This window comes from Strix aluco, chromosome 8 (genome assembly GCF_031877795.1).
Source record: "Strix aluco isolate bStrAlu1 chromosome 8, bStrAlu1.hap1, whole genome shotgun sequence".
Classification (NCBI taxonomy): domain Eukaryota; kingdom Metazoa; phylum Chordata; class Aves; order Strigiformes; family Strigidae; genus Strix; species Strix aluco.
The window spans coordinates 7,493,191-7,505,819 of NC_133938.1; the positions used below are offsets into that span (position 1 = coordinate 7,493,191).

The window sequence follows — 12,629 nt, forward strand, 5'->3', positions numbered from 1 at the left end:
TTAAAGGCAAGTTGCACAGTGAAATGACCCCCTTTTTCATAGATGTCTGTGGAGTAACATGACTGGCTGCTTTCCACGGAAAAGGCAAGTAAGCAAGTTAAACTAATTAAAAATTATCATTAGATCAGAGCTGGAGGCTCTGCTAATTCGAAAGAGAAGGAATCAAGTACTTTATTGTTAAGGGAGTTCAAGCAAACTAAACAGAAGTAAAAATCTGAGGGGACTCCTGGCTCTCCTGGGAAATGGCAGGTTTGCCTGAAACTGTAGTGTTCTGTATGAAGGAGTGGCGAGGAGGGATAAAGAGTGGGAAAGTAAGTTAGGGAGGGGTGGAGGAGGAAAGGAGTGTATTGCTTCTGGCAGAGAAGCCTAATTACCTTTGGGAAGGAGGGAGTCTTAAAAGATAGAGCTGACTTGGTGAAGATAAAATAGGTTGGGCCAGTCTGAAAAAATGGATGAAAATGAATGCTGACAAGCTAATACTGTTCTGCTCCTGGCTCAGTGACACCTCACCAAGGATGGTGGGAAAGGACTGGCCCGTCAGGATACACAGAAAAAAAAATCTTCTGTTTTGTCATAGAAAAACTATAAAGAGGCCAGATGTGAGGTCAGACTCCTGGGATCCACAGCTCCACTCCAGTTTTAGCACATGAGCCACAGTGAGCTTTAGAGGCTTTAAGTTCATCCCAGTGCTCCTGCTTAAGCTCCCATGCACTTGATCCCTCTGTCATTGAAGTTAGCATTTGTCTGATACTTGTCGCCTGTCATTGCATCTGCTGTTTCCTGCTTTAGGTATCACTTAATTCTGCTGGGTTCAAATATTAGCTCACAGAGCCTTACCTTGATCTCATATCTTCCTAATTTGATAAATTTCTGTTTCTCTTTAGCAATTGTTTCCACATTTCTATGCAATTTTCAGTCTCTATGAACCAGTTTTCCTATTCAAGCAAAGATGACTTGATGCTTCCATCTGTTTGGCTCTCAAAACACAATTTCTTATGGTGTTACTAAAACTCTGCAGCAAATGTGCTACAGAAAATGAGCATCTTTTTTGACTGCTCTGAATTATTGTTGTTATGTGTTTAAGAAGAAGTTGTAATTCTAGCATGAAGTGTGTATCTACTGTATGGCTTTCTCTATAGGGATAATATCCTTAACAGGTGTAATTGATTATTGTTTCTCTAACAGATTACAACTGAAGGGGAATAATCTTTAGAATAATGGTTTTTGTCCCTATACTTCAAAAATTATTCAATTCAGGTTTTGTCTGGATCTCATGATCTTTAAAACGCTTGCGAAGTTTTCACAAGAAACTTTATTGTCACACAAAGTTAGAGTAGCAAAATAGAATGGTGCTATAAATTACATAGTCTGCATTCTTGCTTTATGCATAAGCTTTGTCATTTTCTTCTACCCAACATACAATCTTGAGATGTTGATGTTGTCATTACTGGTACTTTTTTCATACTTAACATGTGATTGTGTTTTGGCACGGCTGATGGAAGGTAACAATCTTTTTTGACCTGCTGTAGGGCCACACAAATCAAGACTTACTCCTGGGACAATGCACAAGTGATTCTGGTTGGAAACAAATGTGACATGGAGGATGAAAGAATTGTTCCTGTGGAGAAGGGGAAGCATCTGGCGGATCAGCTAGGTACATGTCACAGCTTTTCTTTCTACTCTTTTTCCTCTGGTATCACACAACTAAGCAGCATAATATATGCCACGTCCATATTTTACTTGCTTAGTGCTGAATACTACCTTCTTGTGGTGTTGCTGTATCTCTAAAGCAAATACCTAAGAATGTAAGGAAGATAAAGTTTGTCTGGAGAGAACAGCTTCTATTAGCTCAGTGGAATAAAAGGAGAAAAAGTTTTCATAAACACAATTCTGTTTCCAGTTGTTTAAGTACTATATAGTCATTTTCAGAATGCAAACGATTTTTGTAGAAGAATTTTTTTTGCAACTAAACAATGAAAAAAGTTTATACATCAGAACTGTAGAGTTGAGTAAAGTACATTTTAAAAATGCACCAGGCTTCTCTATCCAGGTAGGGAAATGACATTATGTTATTGATATGGGATAGAAAAAGCAAAACAGTTCTATTGAGAGGAAGCTGGGATTGCAATGAAAATAAACATCCTAATTTCTCATTTGTTTATCATTTTTTTGTTGTATATTACAGCATATATGATCTTTTTAATAAGGAATCAGGGCTTCTGTGTTAAGATTTAACTATACTGTTGTCATCTTTTAAATAATTCATAGTGGCAATTAAATCCTGTTAAAATTTAATTCAGTTAACAGTGGAGACCCTAACAGTGGATGCACAAACTAAACAAATGTTTACAGTAAGAGTAGAGATTCTTACCAGACCCAAAGGAATCACCATCATCCTAATTTATAAAATCCCATGTTGTCTTAAATTCTTAAAGCAGTAAATGCAGGGTGCATAATATATAGTTAAACTGGAGGTGCTGGACTTCCAGTACACACTGCACACATTGTTAAAGTGTGACCTGCCTTGCTCAGATTGCCAATTATGGTTAAATCTTAGATAATGAGTATTTATTAATTGGGGGTTTTGTTACTGATGTTGTTTTGTTTGTTTTAATGAAGGGAAGGTATAGAAACCCTGCTCACAGATGAGTATAAAGTATGACTTTGTGATAGGGACCTGTGTGATATGAACAAAAAGATGGTCACTGTTTTGAAGAGTTAAGAGCAATCAGATTATTTTTTTCATGTTTCATGTAAAAAAAAAATAAGTATGTTTGCAGAGGCCTGCAAGTTTAGAGCCTTCAGGTGTAAATTCTACATATGCTAAGCACAAAGGGGTCCCATTCATGACTGGAGCCTTGAGGCACTGCCATCATAAACAAATAATGAGCAAATATCAAACTAAACCCCCAAATTTCCCATAATTATTATTATGATTGTAATAATAATTCTTTACATGTAGGACTAGCAAAGCAAAGCAAGACATGGGTAGTTTGCGAAATTAGTTATGGGCTCTTTTTTACACATCAGCATTTAATTTGCTTTTGAGAATATGAATGTGAATAAATTTGGTTCCTGGCTTGCAGACTCTCAAAACCATTGTGAATGCGTGTATGCCCACAGATTTTACAAGCATAATTAAACTGTTAGTAGTTATTCTGGACAAATTTTCAATGTAACAGCAAATAGAGAGTTTTACTGGAACTCCCACTCCTATTTGGACTTCTAATGTTTTTTCTCCCCCCAAAATTCATCTGTTTGTTTAAATAACAAACTTGGCATCTAGAATCTGAATCCTTTATGTATGGGACACTTCAAAACACACATGCACAGAGAGTTACCATAGCAACTCCATCAGTAGGAAACTGTTGTGCTGAAGAATCCCCAGGTCTGCTCCCGACCTGTCCTCGTGCTTGTCCAACTCACCCTGGAGAAGCATCCCCCAGTGCAGAGCAAAACAAAAGCTAGCCATGCCTTTGGAAAGCACTATCTCAGTCTCTCTGTTCTGTAGCATCCCAAAATACTAAATGCTCTTTTAAAAAGGACTGAAAAATAGATCTGGTTTTATCAGTCAGTTTTTCCTTATATAAACTGTGCTTATGTGTACAGCATTATCTGAAATTACTTTATGTGTTAGGTGGCAGGAATCTCTTTAATTGACTATTGACTGCTTAAACTGCTAATTTTCATTATAATGATTCACCTAAAGGTTATCCTTCAGCATGTTTAAGTTTGTATAGTAACAGTAACATCATTGAAATAATTTCCTAATCAGATTAAGAAATTGTTATTAGCCTGAACATGAACTAAACTAAAACAGATTCAGCCACAGCAGAAGCTAAACCAATGTTGGACTGACAAAAACCGAGTTCAGTTCTCTGATTTCTTGTGCCTTTTCTATACATTTTTAATCATCATCAAAGACAACAAGTGGGGCAGATAGAACCCTCATCTGATGCAGGACAGCCATCCTTATTTAGTAACGAGGCAAATATCTCCACCATTACTTCACCCCTTGTCCCATGATTTTTAAAAAGTGTTAGAATGGGGTAGATACCTACTTGTTATCTCACACATCAAGGTGACTCAGTCTACCAGCAGTGGCAGACTAATCAGTAAAGACGACTTATCTTTCTCTTTGTGGCAGAATCAAAGAGAACTGATGCAACGCCGAATATCCCCAAAATGAAGCACAACAGAATGTAGCTTATCGCAAAATAAACTCTCTGTGGTGCTTGAGCTCTCGCTGTTGGCAATATAATAACCTGGTAGAACAGAAGCAACAGCCATTGTAAGTGATGGTTGGCCTTTGAGGCCCCTGGGGTTAGAAAGATAAAGAAATGCTTCACAGTTCAGCGTATTTCTGCTGGCTGAGGCAGGGTTCAGGCTCATCTGTGAGAAGGCTGGTTCTTGTGTAGCGCAGCGTGTCAGCAGGAGGCAGCAGGAATAGTTGTCTGTGTGCCATTCCCACCTTGGCGTGACTCCAGCCTTGCTGTTTGGGTTTTTTTTAATCAGAAAGGGTCAGTGTTTGTGAATCCATGCTCATCACTGCAGCTAGTAGCTGGTGACTGGACACAGAAATTACTTTGTAGGAGGCACTCAACATTATTTGTAATTCCACAGTGCTGAACGGTCCTTGTCAGGATGGGTGCTCTGTGTTGTAAAAGTATTAATTGCCCTGAAGAGCCTTTGGCCTAACCAGACAAAGAACGGGAAAAACAGGACCAAAATCATGGAGCATTTTGCTCACAATTGCAGAAGTTGGTCAGCAGAAGCAATACAACCACGATCTTGCTTCTCTTTCTGGTCTCTGCAGTGGTAGTTCGTAAAGTAAGCCTGTCCCTGTCACGTGGAGCCCAGGAAGGTCCCTCCCTACATTACCAGTTAGTGATATTGGAAGAATTCGACTCCCTTGTCCTGAGTTTATTCAGATCTGTATCATCTGCAGATGTGTTTACCAGGGCTATGGTAGGGATCCATTTAAGCCTTTGACTCTTATTGATGCTTGATGAATTTTAGAAGTATTTCTGCTCAGTATTCTGAGACTGTGGGAATCAAATGAGCTTAAGAATTTTCTAGTGTCATGTTTTCTTCAGGTGAATTCTGAAAAAGATGGTTAGTATTTTAAAAACTGTCTCCATTATTGTCTCTGTTGAATTTTTCACTTTCTCACAGGTTTTGATTATTTTGAAGCTAGTGCCAAAGAAAACATCAACGTAAGGCAGGTGTTTGAGCGTCTGGTGGATATAATCTGTGAAAAGATGTCGGAGAGTATAGAATCAGACCCTTCCAGGGGCACTTCTGGAAGGAGCATGCGACTCACAGACAATCCACCCCCTTCGCAGCAGAACTGCTCGTGTTAGTGGCCTTTCTTGCTGAGAAATGTCCTTCTCCTTTCCTGACTAAATTTTATCTTTTCATTTGTGGTTGTGCATTATTGTGTAGTCCAAAGGCAGAAGCCTCTGTTGTAGGAAACTGGTATGTTTGTTTAATGTGTTAGAGTGTTAATATTATATTTCTTCATCCAATAATTTAAAAAGCAAAAATCTGAATAAATATTGTAAGTGCACCTAGTGTTAATGTGAGTTACACTGAAGAAAAAGAATTGTATAGTGTTGCAAATGTTATTTCCACACAGAATGTTGCATTTTTAATTATAAATTCCTCCACTGCAGAAAGAGGTGTTTTGTCAAGAACAGCAGGAAACATAAAAACCAATTAGAAGGGACCAGGTCTAAAAGAAAATGAGGGAAGAAAATCTCCTGTAAAGCAAGAATATGCTTTTTTTTTTTTTTTGCATTTAAAAAAAAGAAAATCAGTCCCCAGATATTTTGAGCGTAATTGTTGCTGTCCTTTAGACATGGACCTCAGTTTTTCTGTAGGATGGCGAAGAAAACAGTGCATTTCTGTTTGACAGTTTGAGGTCCTCCGGAGAGCAAAGAGGAGCGGGGGGTGGATTTCGTGTCAGGGCTCTAAATAGAGGAAGAGCACATGGAGGAATAAAAGCTGCCAGGCACGGAAGGAGGAGGAGAAGGCCTTGGCAGCCGTACCTGCCTTACCCTCTGCTCTTGGCTGGTGCTGGGTGAAGGAGCAAGAGCCCTTCCAGGGGCTGCCCTTGCCTGTAAACTTCTCCACAGTCACCAGTAACAGCTTGGGGAGTGCTGGGGGTGTCACTGTGTCTGTCACCTTCCTGTCCCTAATTGTTTGTTTCTCGAAGCCCAAGAGCCGACTGTTCTGCAGCTCTTCTCCTGTATCCTGTAGTTTTATCTCTCCAGGTTTGGATCTGCTCTGATCAGCTGCTTGATGGTGGATTTGTTGCAGGACGGAGGAAAGAGGGAATGGGCTGCTGCATGCTTAGCTGGAGGCAAAATCTGACATGTAAGACTTGGAACAGCACTGTCTCAGAAAGATAAAAATATCAGGAGCCAAAGTGTGAGTGTTGGCAAATATTAGTGCCAATATTATTAGATTTTCTTTCTGCATTTTGTTGTTGATTTATTTTTTTAATTTTGTGCTGGATGGGTGCATGTGTAGGAATAGTTTTTATGGTCTCAGATTCAACCTTAGAAAAGGAAGGTTGATAAAACATAACAGCAAATGAAAAATGGCAAAGATGTCCTGTCAGAGTTATTCTGTGGATGTTTTGCTGCATCATTCTTTGAAGGGAGGAACAATTTTTAATACTTAACATCTAAAATATTATTATACTGCCAACATCTCTAAAATGACAAAACTTCTACGTCTGTGTGTAGAACTCTGTGTGCATTAGCCACACGCAGAGCTTGTATTTCTCTGAAATATATGGAAGAACTGCTTTTGCCAGTCTGTGAAATTACCTACACAGTATGCCTTTGTGATCACACACCCAGCTCCAAACAGTGATTGCAAATTGTGTCTGTAAATGTAAATTAGGTGGAAACGGAGAGTTTGCTGTCTTAAGGTGAAAATTCTGAAAAGTTTTATGGCTTTACTTTAGGCCTATGAACTCCTCTGAGACTTTCTGGTGTCAGAAACCGGAGTCGAGTATCTGCCCACTGCACTGTAATTTGTTGGATCATGACACTAGCAAATGCTTTTGTAATTTTGTTCTGTTTTGTCTCAAAGTGTAATAGTTCTAAAAAAAAAAAAAAAAAAAAAAAAAAAAAGCACAGTATTTTGGAGAAAACTGCAACTATACTGACGTAGTGTGGGCTCATTGTGCTAAAGGCTTGATCCCTTTGTATGTTGCTTTCAGAAATCTTTCCTGTGACAAATTTTGGGTGTGTGTGATCTAGCACTGAAAGTGTGATTTGTGCAGTGCTAGGAATGTGGTTATTGTATCTAAACCCCTGAAACTGCAAAATAAAGAAAAATGTCATCACCGGGTGTGGCCAGAGAGCTTGTGTGAGCTGTGTTACCAGCATATTGGGCAATTGAGTGCAGGTATAAAGGTCTCTCTTTAATGCTTTTCAAATACTCCACTGATCTTTTTTGACAGGGTGATGATCCTTGAGCCCAGCAATCAGGAATCACTATGGGAACTTAAAACAGAGTGAAGAAAAGGATTATTTGGGCAATAAATGTGCAGTGCAGTGTTCTAATTGTAGCAGAAGCAGATTTTAGGGCAAACAGTGTAACTAGCAAAAAGAAATAAAAAAATTCCACAGCAGGGAGCGATGATTTTGAGCTGTGCAGGTATAATGGAGTACCTCAGTGCAAATAATGATTTTTCAGCTCAGCAACTCAATGGTAAAAGAAAATGGATTCAGCAGAAGTGGAATTTCAATTATTTTGTTTTACTTACTTTTTTTTCCTAGCAAAAAAGACCTTTCCCTTTTCTACCCAATACATAATTGTGTTCCATCATGTTTCTAGTCATGTCAGATTTTTTTTTTTTTTAAGAAGAATACAGGTACCCTTCCAGGCCTTTCAAGCTAGGATGGGCAGAATTGTTTGTTACAGGACAAGCCAGCAAGTAGCTACATGGCAGTATAGTCCGAGGAACTGGAAAAGACAGTTAGGAATTCTACCCTGCCCTATATTGCGTACATGCAGAAACCTGGTGTTTGGTTCAGAAATCCTGCAGAGTTTGTTTCAAATAAGGAATCAAATCATCACAGGCAACTGACAAACCTCTCCATTAATATATATTTTACATCACACATTTGTATTAAAAGCTGTGAATGAATATGGAGAAAGCCTTAGGTGGCATGCAGCTGATTTCAGCATCACCAGTGAGTCAACCAATAGTAACTGTTACTTGTATTAACTGGTAATTTACCGTAAATTTGGTCTCAAAAGAACCCCCTAAGACTTAGTTTGAAGTTTTAGAAGGCAGGCATTCTTTATTGCTGCGCTGGATGCAGGGGAGATCATTCCACTTAACATGCATGCACTAAAACAAAAATTCATCCTTTATGTACGTTAAAGACATGAATATTCATACATTTTCCAAGAATTCTCCACCTTTCTGCCTATCTATTACATTTACATAATGCTAGCCTTGCACGACTACACTATGCATGCATGGGGGTCTTGGGTGGTCGTCAGTGGTTGGTTAGGGAGTTAGCCCCCTACTCCTTTTTCTCTTTTATGGTCATGAGCCTTTTGAGGACAATTTCTTCTCTTTGGATATTTCCCAACTCTGTTGTCCAGCCAAGCTGTTCTTTCTTATCTGCCCCGTTTGAGCATTTCTGCCAGGATGTATCTATTCTCAAGGTTAGGATATTTAATCACTCCGGCCTTGTTAAATACAAACTTAAACATTGTTCTTGATATTTAAGGTATAATTCACTATAAGGTATAATCACTAATTGTTACAGGCCTCAACTTGCAGGCATCAGCTAGCAGGCATCAGTAAGAGGTAATGGCAGAATGCAAGACAGAAATTTGTCAGGGGAAGGGAAATAACAGACCGAAGACAAAACCAAAACTCTTGTACAGAGCCTTCTATTTGAGTGGCAGTGGCCTAGGATAGTAGTATTGATAAAACAGTACGGTTACAAGATAAAAAAGGGGTACTAGAATGTGAAAGGAAAGCGGTGACTGTTCTTCACAAGCTTCTCTCCATGACTTGTACAATACAGCACTGCCTGCGCAGTTCTGAAGGAAAAGTTACATGGGAAGCTCTGAGTTAGAGATGGGTCTTGGCTTCCATCTTGTGGAGAAATAAAGCACTAAAATATCAGGCAGACATCCAGTCTCAATTATTGTCCCTGTATCTGACAGCCCCCCCTCATTTGTATTAGCCTCTGATCCCTTAACTTAGCTCTCATCATCTCTTTTGTAGTCAACCTACTTACACACATGCACAAAATAACAGCACTGGTATTACAGGAGTAGCAGAAAACTGAACTGATGTGGAACAATGCGAAATGGATATGATAAACACCATGGCAAGCTTCCTAACAGCTCTCAAATCATTACAAGAAAGGATCTTGGCATTGTATGCCATGTGGAAATGCCAGCTTCAGAGTTTTAAGACAAGAGGAAAAGCAGCATTCCTGTTGTCAAGACTTGAAATTGCTACATCTGAACTACACTTGCATAGGGGAAAAAGGTTTGCTCACAAATTGGAAAATGCTGAGACCCACTGAACTGCAAAGAGTAGGCTGTATCAAGAGTAAACACTATCTTTTCTGTTAAATATTCATGAGTACAAACTTCAAGCTATTAGGGATACCATCATAGGAAGAAAAAAACTTTAAAAATCACCAGTCAACAGTAAGCGAGTACTGGATCTCTCAAAAGACCAGCAGTACTGCTGGCTGAAATAAAATTGCAAATTTAAGTCCCGCTCACTTAAGTGCTGACAAATACCAGCCGAAAGCTAGTTTTGCTAGCAAATCAACAGTGCGGTCCGGCGGTTTGAACCCTAAGAATAGTCATATTTCTTTAAACTGATTCAATGTGGTTAGCGTTTGGCTTTTCCAATGACCGCTGAGGGAGCCCGATGACTACGCTCCCGTTTCTTCGCGCCAAGTTTCGGTCTCGAGTTCAGCGCCGGTCCCGGAGCTACGCCCGGCTGCCGGCGATGGTGGCGGGGCAGCCGGCCTTGCAGACGGACCCTTGGCCGTGGCCCCGCACGGGCTCGTTTCCCAGCTGTACCGGGAGGACCGGCCGCGCCTCCGCCGCCAACGCGAGGGGGCGGCCGCGGCCACACCCTGCGCTGAGGGGACTGCGCGTGACACGCCGCCGCGAGCAACTTGCGCGAGCTGATTGGTCCTGTCAGAACTGAGCGACAGCTACTCGGACCAATAGTTAAAGGAAATAAGATGAAGGCTGGTCTCCACCAACCGGAGGTTGGACTATTCCAATACAAGAGCGGGGGGAACAGGTAACACGGCTGGCGGGCATAAATGTCGGAACGTGACGGCACAGAGACGACTTCCCGGGGTCTGGCTCTGTTCTTCTGTCTGTCTCTTCTCGCTCTGATTTCTCTGTCCTCTCTGTCTGATTTCTGAAAGGGGCTGCGTTTCCTTCCGTCTCTCTCCCCATCTATGGTTTCCCCCGCCCCTCCCACGCCACCATCATTCTCTCCACCAATCAGCGCCTCCTCCGACAAAGTGACGGCTTGCGATTGGTCCGTTTCCTCCACCTGGCACCGCGGTGGGCGCTGACTGGTGCGGTCCGGCGCCGTCGCGACCGTCACCGCTACTTCCTCGTGCGGCGGAAGCTGGACGGGTTCGCGGCGGGGCGGGGGCGGCCGGCGGCGGCCGGCGCATGCGCAGACTCGCAGCCGCCTTCGCACGGAGGGGCCGAGCAGCGCGGGCGGCGGCGGCGGCGGGGGCCCGCGGCCTGGCGGGGCGCGGCCGGCCGGTGAGTGCCGTTGCCCAGCCGCGGTGGTGTGTTGCGGCCGCCGCCATGCCCGGTAGGAATAAGGCGACGTCCAGCTACAGCTCGCCGGAGCTGGCGGTGGGGCAGCAGGCCGGGGAGGGCGGCCGTGACGCCAGAGGCCGCTCGCCTCACGGGGAAGAGGAAGATCACGGAGCCGTCAGTCCCGGCGCCAACCTCGGAGACCCCGACATCGTCAAGTCCCCCAGCGACCCCAAGCAGTACCGGTGAGGGCCGGCGGCGTCGAGTCTTTCCCCCGCCCCGAGGCCGTTGGCCCGGGAAGGCTTAAGAGGCGGGAGGGTGGGGGGAGGCCGAGCCGCTGCCGTTGAGGCAGCCCTGGGGTGGGCCGGGGCTTCCCCCCGGCCCCGACCTGCCCACAGAAATGCAGCCTCGGGCGGCGGGAGGAGGTGGGTGCGGGAGCGTGCGGCGCTGGGCGGCAGCCTGCCCCGTGTCCCCGGCGCGCCGGGGCTTGAAGCCGGGCTCGTCATGGGGACCGGTGAGTTAGGGGCCTCTCTGTGACAAATGGAGAGTGGGGGTTCACGGGTGTGTTTCTTCTGAAGACGGGCCGTCTGGTTTGTGTACAGTAACAGGCTCGGGGCTTGTACGGAAAGAAAAAAAAAATCAGTACTGTTCAAAGACTGCTGTGACACTGTTTTCGAGGCACAGCAATATTGGATTGCTAGTTTGCACTCCTCGTCCAGGCAGCTCCGTTCCAAAAGCGTTAAACTGAAGTGTGAAATGCAGTTGAAGTATTACAGAGCAGATACCAACTTTAAAAAGGTCTGTTACTCTTCCCATTTTAGATGAGCTTCCGAGTTTTAACGCAAATATGCCTCCGAGTTGCGACAAAAATTAAATGTGCTGCCGTTTTGCTTGTGCTTTCATTTATATATTTCTGAGTAATACCTCTGAGAAGTGCAGAAAAAAATCACTTTCTGTGAGTGCAGCCCACAGTGTCTCTGTGAGGCAGTGAGGGGCTCGGCTGAGAATGGCAGCAGAGGTTGAGCCTTTGGGATGCTGTAAGGCAGTCATTCTTGAAGGGACACTATTATAACTTCTTTCTGTTAGGCAGAAGATTGTTCAGCCCTTGTTAGAGCTGCTTTTTTTATCTTTACTTTTCATGATGTCTAATCTGCGCAGCCAGTGGAGAATCTGCCTAAGCCTGGAACTGAGTTTTGGATTTGCAGTGACATTGGTTGACAGTGAAATTCCCTGCTGGCTGCGTGAAGAGGACAGTGCCCATTGGCTTAGGGAGAAACTTGCTCCCTCCCTTCTTGCCCTACTTCCTTGCTGCTTCCTCTGGATCTCTGCCTGCCTTTCCTGCTGGTAATCTTACTCATGCTACTTTGCAGGAGGCTCATCTTCCTGCAGAGTTCATGGTTACAGAGACTGTCAGCTTAGGAAACTTCTGCCTTTACTACCTGAAGCAGCACAGTGATGAAGTTTGGGAAGTCCATTGAAAACCATCGCTGGCTATCTATTTTCAGGCTCAGGAACCTCCTCTGCATGTAGAAAATTGGAGAGTATTTGCTTATAGCATAAGATAAACTAATACCAACATCTTCCAGAAATCCTACTCACTATGCTTAACAGATGTTTTTTTCACTTGGAAGCAGAGCCACATCTTTTCAGAGTGATTTCCATTTATGGGAAGTGAGCCTTGCACAGAACAGACACAGACATGTTACCCTTAGGAGGGAGAACTTCAGTGTGGATGGAAGTAAAGCATACCTACGTCTACTAACTATATACCAAACCTCCTAAGTACATGTAATGGCAGGTGATTTGATGATGCATATACGCTTTTTTTATCTGTT

At 43.0% G+C, this 12,629-nt stretch overlaps 2 protein-coding genes across 3 annotated transcripts in view; both read left to right on the plus strand.

Annotated features, from left to right (window-relative positions):
• Positions 1 to 7,373, plus strand: part of RAB3B (RAB3B, member RAS oncogene family) — a 59,641-nt gene extending 52,268 nt beyond the window's left edge. For both annotated transcript variants that reach the window (XM_074832045.1, XM_074832046.1), the window contains exons 4-5: positions 1,530 to 1,654; positions 5,176 to 7,373. In XM_074832045.1, the coding sequence (XP_074688146.1) occupies positions 1,530 to 1,654; positions 5,176 to 5,363 (313 nt within the window). In that variant the 3' untranslated portion in view covers positions 5,364 to 7,373. The remainder of the gene's footprint in view (positions 1 to 1,529; positions 1,655 to 5,175) is intronic.
• Positions 7,374 to 10,716: 3,343 nt separating this feature from the next.
• NRDC (nardilysin convertase) overlaps positions 10,717 to 12,629 on the plus strand; it is a 29,444-nt gene continuing 27,531 nt past the window's right edge. The window contains exon 1 of the mRNA XM_074832047.1: positions 10,717 to 11,039. Coding sequence (XP_074688148.1) covers positions 10,843 to 11,039 — 197 coding nt within the window. The 5' untranslated portion in view covers positions 10,717 to 10,842. The remainder of the gene's footprint in view (positions 11,040 to 12,629) is intronic.